This window comes from Myotis lucifugus, unplaced genomic scaffold, assembly GCF_000147115.1.
Source record: "Myotis lucifugus unplaced genomic scaffold, Myoluc2.0 scaffold_1560, whole genome shotgun sequence".
Taxonomy (NCBI): Eukaryota; Metazoa; Chordata; class Mammalia; order Chiroptera; family Vespertilionidae; genus Myotis; species Myotis lucifugus.
In genome coordinates this window covers 20,244-27,824 of record NW_005872608.1, presented here as the reverse complement: position 1 = coordinate 27,824, position 7,581 = coordinate 20,244, and the positions used below count along the sequence as shown (strand labels likewise).

General features: G+C 49.8%; 1 protein-coding gene across 2 annotated transcripts; it reads left to right on the top strand.

Moving 5' to 3' along the window:
- The first annotated feature begins 827 nt into the window (after positions 1-827).
- On the top strand, positions 828-5,977 carry LOC102433964 (serine/threonine-protein kinase MARK2-like). 2 transcript variants are annotated; one of them, XM_014449925.2, is made up of 4 exons: positions 828-1,291; positions 1,596-1,650; positions 2,598-3,182; positions 3,628-5,977. In XM_014449925.2, exons 2-4 carry the CDS (start codon positions 1,636-1,638, stop codon positions 4,939-4,941), a joined length of 1,914 nt encoding a protein of 637 aa, XP_014305411.1. In that variant the 5' UTR covers positions 828-1,291; positions 1,596-1,635; the 3' UTR covers positions 4,942-5,977. The 2 variants fall into 2 exon arrangements, with proteins under 2 accessions (XP_014305411.1, XP_023604346.1); XM_023748578.1 differs by having other exon boundaries at positions 1,596-3,182.
- Positions 5,978-7,581: the final 1,604 nt, after the last annotated feature.

Genomic DNA, 7,581 nt, shown 5'->3' with positions numbered 1-7,581 from the left:
AGACTGCACTCCCTGGGAGAGAACAGTGCCTGACCCCAGCTTTGGGAGGAGGTGGCTGCCAGAGCAGGGACCAGGTCCTTGCCTGGGAGAAGTGAGACCACACAGAGGTCTCAGAGGCCAGAAGGCAAGGCCAGCAGCTCAGAGAGGACCAAGGAGGGCAGGACTAGTCAGAAAGGGGCTGCCCTTGCTGTCTTTTAGGACTTGGTTGTGGAATTCAGCAAATGGGCTGTAGTTCAACTGTCTAGTGGCCAAGTTGGTGGAGGGCTGGGCTCTGTCTGGAGACAAAATCCATTTGATCCAGTGATCCCACTTCTAGGAACATATCCTAAGAGACCTGAAACACCAATCAGAAAAAAATATATGCACCCCTATGTTCATAGCAGCACAATTTATAACAACTAAGATCTGGAAACAGCCCAAGTGCCCATCAGCAGATGAGTGGATAAAAATCCTGTGGTACATTTACACAATGGAATACTATGCTGCTATAAAAAGAAGGAACTGTTACCCTTTGCAACAGCATGGATGGACCTGGAGAGCATTAGGCTAAGCAAAATAAGCCAGTCAGAGAAAGAGAAGTATCACATTATCTTGCTCATATGTGGAAACTAATGAACAAAATAAGCTGATGAACAAAATAGATCCAGAGACATCGAACCATGGAACAGACTGATGAATTTCAGAGAGAAGGTGGGGGTTGGGGTTGGGAGGGGAGAGATTAACCGGAGAACTTATATGCACATATGCATAGCCCATGGACACAGACAATGGTGTGGTGAAGGCTGTAGAGGGGAGGTGTGGGGAGGAGGGGGTCAATGAACAAAAAACACAGGCAAACAAAAGAAAGTAAAAAGAAATAAAAAGTAAAAACATAAAAAAGCTATATGCTCATGTGGGCACAATCAGAAGCCTATAATTGATGTAGCATATTGGAAAAAATGATTTCTTTCTCTTTTTTTCGAGCTTGACTTTTCCCTTGACAGTTTTACATTAAATGTCTTATCTTTGAGTCTGTGTTTACCTTGCTGAAAGAGATCATTATGCTAAGAGAATATTCTATTCTGTTGATATTATTTAAGTAACTATTAATACAATTTTATAAATAGACATAATTAACTCAACACTGGCAACTTTCTTTGAAATTTTCTCTTTTCCTTCCTGAGCTTATTGTAATCTCTGACTGTAACTTGTAAACATCTGTCTAAAAGTGATAAAATATCCCCCATTTGGATCCCAATCGGCTCAGCAACAGAGACTATCATGTTTAAGAGCTGAGCATCACTGCAGTAAGGTAAAAATGAACAAACTAAAGTGTTCTAGTGGGAGAAGCTCACAGGCTAATAATCCCTCTAAAGATTCCCTTTATCCAAAGCTGAGACTTTAGGAGGGAAGTGTTAAAGGAAAATGATTACTAGAATAACATCATAAGTAAAACCCTCAATGGACAGAAAGTAAGCATTTTTCTTAGAAGATGAGTTTGAAATAGAATGTGCCAGATGCCCCTCCAGTGTCCTCAAGCCTGCCTGCTCCCTCTCTGCCTCCATAAAGGGTAGAATTTGCCCCAACATATTACCCCACTCTTTGTACCTCTGCAGACATCCGTTAATCCAGAGAAGTCTTTTGTGTCATCTGGAAATGGATATTCAAAAGGTAAAAACACCTTGCAGCCTTACTGCAGGTCCAAACTTATTACATCCTTAGCAAGTACCAGTGGAAGGACGAATCATCTTCTTGAATCTTTACAGCGAGGCTCCTACCAGCTGGCTTTTCCTCAGTCTCACAAAGCAACCACACACCTGGAAACCCAGACTTCAGCCCTCCTCTGTCCCATCTTATCTGCCCCCAAAGCTGAGTGAGGACTGAACATAACTGTTTTTTAAAACGTTTTTATGAATCCCTTTGATTAAAGAGTTGGCCATATTTTCTGTTGTTACCACAAGCTCTTCTGTTAATCCAGTGAACAAACATTTATGAAACACTTCTTTTATGGCCACTCACTGTGCTAGACTCAGGGAACACTATAGTCATGCTCTTTCCTTCATGGGAAAGACAGACAGTAAAGAAGGCTCAGCCCCACTGTGGTCCATGCTATGAAGATGACAAATGTGATGGCCTGAGTGAGGCAGGTAGGAATGGATGGATCAGGGATATCTGAACTGAGAATTGGAGCATGAGAATAAGTCAGATTTTCCTCGTGCACACATCTTATAGCGTTTTCTTTTTAATAAAATATCAATCTAATATCCCACATAAACAAAAGTGTGTGTCTTTTGTTTTTTCCCCTGAGTATAAAGGTCATGAGACCAAAAAGTGAGAAAACCACTAGCACTGTGGCTTATCCCCAGCCATGATTGGTCCATTTGTGGCTCTGACCTCAGATGGCGCCATTGTGATGGAATTGCAAAGCACTCCTATATAAGGCCCTGTCTGGGCCGAGGATTTCGTCCGTTATAGCCCAGGAAGCTGTTTTTGGTGACCTGTGGACTTGGACTCCTTTGCTTGTTGTTGCCATTGTTTGATCTTGTTTGTGTTCTTTGAACACCATGTCTGACTTGGCAACCTCCTCTTCCCACTTTTCCACCCCTCCCGTTCCCCAGGTGCACTTCGTTGGCGATTATGTGCTCCTGCGAACAATAGGGAAGGGAGCGTGGGCCACGGTGAGCTTGGCCCGGCACGTGCCAACTGCCACCGAGGTGGTTATCAAAACCATCGATCGAAAGGGCAGCTCTGAGTTGCCTCAAGAAGCCCATTGTCTTGAGAGCTTAAACCACCCAAACATCACTTCACTGTTTGAGGTGATTGTCACCCAGGACAAGTTTTACCTGGTGATGGAGTACGTGAGGGGAGGGGACCTCCGAGAACACCTGGAGACCTCCGGCCCCCTGACTGAGCGAGAAGCACGGGCCGCGTTCCGGGAGCTGGTGTCGGCGCTCCAGTACTGCCACCACAGGGGCATCGCCCACCGGGACCTGAAGCCCGCCAACATCCTCCTAGATGCCAACAGGAGCATCAAACTGGCCGACTTTGGTTTCGGGAAGGAAGCCAAGGGCCAGAAACTGAGCACCTTCTGCGGCACCATCTATTACATGGCCCCCGAGCTCTTGAAGAGACAAGACTACGATGGCTGCAAAGCTGACGTCTGGAGCTTGGGGGTGACCTTATACAAGATGCTGACGGGAAAGGTGTGTTATGCCCAGAGTTCGGGGTCCCCAATAATCCACGACCAGGGAGCCTTTTCCCATGCAAAAGCAAAGGGTCTTTTATTCAAGCCCGGGACTTGGTCCCCCTCCTGCCTCCATTACTGGATGCAAGAGAGAGCCCCGAGTTCTAAGAGAACAAAGAATTTATAGGGCTTGGGTCAGGGGGTTGGGGCTCACTCGGACCACTGATTTGGCTGATTCTGGTTGGTTGAGTGATGGCCGGGGGGGCTAATGACGCAAGGGTAGGGTGCAGCTAGGGTCTGGTTACACAAAGACAGGAGGTGGCTAGCATACTTTTGGCCTTGGGCTAGTTTCCTTGCGTTCCTATTGGCTGAGATAAGGGCTGGCTGAGCAACTGATACATTCTATGGCTTTTGCTTGAAGAGGAGTTAGGAACACGGTTATCAGCCCCGTTCTGTCCTTTCAGGTGCCGTTCCGGGGGGACAACATTGTACGACAGAGGCAGAAGATCCTGGCGGGGAAGTTTGAAGAGCCGAACTTCGTGAGCAGGCGGGGCAAAAATTTGTTAAATCGCTTACTCACTCTGGACCCCCAAAAGAGGCCGACCATGGAAGAGGTCATGGAGGACCGCTGGCTCAACGTGGGCCAGGAGGATGAGCCGCTGCGGCCCTACAGCGAGCCGCCCCAGGAGGACTTGGACCCCCACGTCACCGCAGTGATGCTGGGCCTGGGCTTCAAGCAGGACCAGATCCAGCAGTCCCTGACAAACAGAAGATTTGACAGAGTGATGGGGACGTACCGCATCCTAAAGATGACACAGCCTAAGATGCCCGGCCGCACCATCCGGGTAAGGCCCTACCCCTCCCTTGAGGCCAGGAGCATTTTATCCAGCCAGGAGGTCGGTCAGTCAGTTGATAAAAAGACTGAAGAGCCTTCCTGTTCACTAGGCTGCCCGGGGTCGAAGGTGACCACTCCCCCACCCAACCTGGTGGAAACCATATCCACCAGTGCCCCAGCCGACCCCCCTGCGTTCAGGACAGCTACCCCCAGCCCAGTCCTGAAGCGCGGCCCTGGGGGCTCGCCCACCATGGGCAACAATAGCCGCAGCAACAGCAGTGTCAGCAGTGGGGGAGCCGCAGGGGGAGCCGCCCATGAACGCGGCCTCCACACCGGGCAGGCTGAGGAGGAGAGGGAAGACCTAGACTGCCCAGGGTCGAACGCGACCACTCCCCCACCCAGCCTGGAAGCCATAGCCGCAGCTCCCCCAATCACCTCCACTGAGTTCAGGACAGCCACCCCCAGCCCAGTCCTGAAGCGCGGCCCTGTGGGCTCCCCCACCATTCGCAACAGAAGCCACAGGAGCACCATCAGCAGGGGTAGAGCCCGAGGGGGAGCCGCGCAGGAAAGCGGCCTAGACACTGGGCAGGCTGAGGAGGAGACGGAAGACACAGACTGCCCGGGGTCGAACGCGACCACTCCCCCACCCAGCCTGGAAGCCATAGCCGCCACTCCCCCAATCAACTCCACTGAGTTCAGGACAGCCACCCCCAGCCCAGTCTTGAGCACCATCAGCAGGGGTGGAGCCAAAGGGGGAGCCGCCCCTGAAAGCGGCCTCCACACTGGGCAGGCTGATGGGGGCAGCCCAGTCTCTCCCTCTGGCCACAGCCAGGGCCGGCCGGGGTGGCTTAGAAGGGCCTTGAGAGTCATTTTAAAATGCACATGCTGTGGGGCACCCCCCAAGAAGAAGGGATTTAGAAGGACGAAAGGCCAACCCACGTAATTTTTTAAAATCTTGAACGGTGAAGGCGGGAGCACAGTTAACTCGATGGTGCAGGTGAGAGCTCCAGGAAGGCGGGGCACGTGGTCCGGGAGCTAAGCCAGAGGATGGACATAACCAGCTCAGGGACAGCGGCGCCAGAAAGAAACGCTGCCAGTTCCAGGAGAGAGCACGTGGTGTAGCCGACAATGGAGGCGTGCAAACGGCTGAAAAGATGTGTCCAAGATCATCATGAACTTGGCTCACTATCCCCGCCAAGGCCCGGCAGAAGGTGCGCTGAAGAACGCTGCCCAGCAGGCTGAGCCAGGGAACTTCTCCGCTGCAGTCCAGGTGGCAGGGCTCCAGGCCTCCCCCGACAAAGTCCGGGAGGCTGCGACCCAGCAGTCCCCCGATGCTGTTCAAGAGAAGGCAAACCAATGGTCCCCCGAAGATGTCCAGGACAAGACGACCCAGCTGTGGCCTGAAACTGTTCAAGAGAAGGTGACTCAGCGGTCCCTTGATGCTGTTCAAGAGAAGGCGACCCAGGGGCCCCCTGATGCTGTGTCGGAGGCGGCGATCCAGCTGTTCCCCAGCACAGTCTAGGAGGCAGCGACCTAGAGCTCCCCCAATGCTATCCAGAGCCTGGTTCCCAGGTAATGATGGCATTTCGGAGACCGGAGCGCGAACCAGGCAAGTTTCTAATGAAAACCCCTCTCTGGAGCCCTATTCTAGGTCCTGCTTCTGCAGCAGAAGCTGGGGAAAGTAAAGGGTGGTGTGGGTGGTTAAAAAAAAAAGGGTATTCAAGTTGGGTCTTGGGAAACATCTTTTCCAGAAAGCCTGCTGAGCTTGGAAGACTGCTTGGCGTCCCCTGGCGGTCAAGAGGAGAGGCTGCCCTCTCTTGAGAGTCCACTTCTCAGCCCCCACTGAAACTTCAGAGACTGGACTTTTTCCTGTGTCCCTTTCCTCCCCTGCTCCTTGGCTCCTACGTTTGTGGGGCTTGTTATTACAGTATTTGGTTCTCCCAAATTTTCTAATAAACGTGATGATCCAGAAAAAAAAATCATCAATCTTCTTTTTCAGAAACTGTTTCTCTACCTTGGTGGATGTTAAACATTTGTGGTGTGGGACTTTCTGAAGTCCTGGGTGGGCTTCTACTAGAAAAGGAGTTGGGAGAGAGGAGGGAAAAGAAAGGGAAGAAACAGGGGGCAAAGAAAGGGGGAAAGGAAGGGGTAGGAGAGAGAAATACCAGTGTTACCTAAATCCTGGGTTACTACTGAGAAGATAGCTGAAATTTGGGTAACACCTTTCCTCAACTGTAATAGAGTGCTGATAGGGTGTGAAAGAGAAAGAGTGAGGTGCAAAGGGAACAGTGATAATGGAGAAGGTGAGAGGAGTGGGAAGGGGTGAACTCTCAACCCATTGCTTCACAATGGTGGTGACACTGATAAAAACCTGTTTATGAGCCCTGCTGTGTCATCTGCTCCCAACTCCTTTGGGAACTCCTTCAAATTTCTATTAAATAACCCTTAAGAAACACCTCCTCCAAATCAGACAGACCAAAGAATCCAGTCTTTTTATTCCCCATGACAAGATGAAGAAGGCTAAGCATAATTAGAGACAGGGTGCACATTCATCCTAGGTTTTCTCCAAACATTTCTGACTTGAGCTATTCTATCCTATTGATCCCATAAGCACACATCAGCCTTTGCAGTTCATGTGCCCAGACTGTTCGTTAAGAAATAAACTGGTGATAGGAATGCTCAGGGATATGAATGATTCCAAAAAACTTTTAAGCTCATTGGTCCTTTGCTCCAGATCATGTCAATCCTCTTCCTGGAACTTTCCAGGGACTTGCATTGGGTCCAGAAGAAAATCTAAAATCCTTGCCATACTCCTCAAGCCCCTATAGAATCCGATCCTTACCTCCTCTCCCCTTTAATCACTACCTTTCAGTCCTATTGGCCCGCTTTCTGTTCTGTGAACATGCTGAGTTTATTCCTGCCTCAGAGCCTTTGCCTTTGTTCTTACCCCTGTGGAGAATGTGCTTTTACATCTGGTTTTCATGAGCTGCTTTTCCTGGATCACATCTTGATTAAAACTCCCATCTTCTCGGCATGTCACCCCCAACAATCCTGCCTAAATTAGCACTACCCCAGACCCCAATACCTTCTTGGGCATGGCCCTTTTAAATCACCTTCATGGCATTTACTGTCCTATATAATAAAAGCCTAATATGCGAAGTGGCCGGTCATCCGGTACTTTGTTCAACCAATCAAAATGTACTATGTAAGCCGAAACCAGTTTGGGTCAGTGGATAGAGTGTTGACCTGCGGACTGAAAGGTCTCAGGTTCGATTCTGGTCAAGGGTATGTACCTGGGTTGCGGGCACATCCCTAGTGGGAGATGTGCAGGAGGCAGCTGATCGATGTTTCTCTCTCATTGATGTTTCTAACTATCTCTCTCCCTTCCTCTCTGTAAAAAAAATCAATAAAATATATATTTTTAAAAAGAGTAATATGGTAATGATATGCTAAGGCCACTCAACCACTCACTATGACACGCACTGAACACCAGGGGGAGACAGTTGATCTGTCAACCAGTCTCTATGGCAAGCACTGACCATCAGGGTGCAGATGCTCGGACCAGTAGGTGAGCTTGCTGCTG

Excerpts from the sequence above, each read along its gene's own strand:
- LOC102433964 (XM_023748578.1), top strand. The coding sequence starts at position 2,544 with ATGTCTGACTTGGCAACCTCCTCTTCCCACTTTTCCACCCCTCCCGTT. Across the intron at positions 3,183-3,627 it reads ACAAGATGCTGACGGGAAAG|GTGCCGTTCCGGGGGGACAA; the intron begins GTGTGTTATGCC and ends CTGTCCTTTCAG.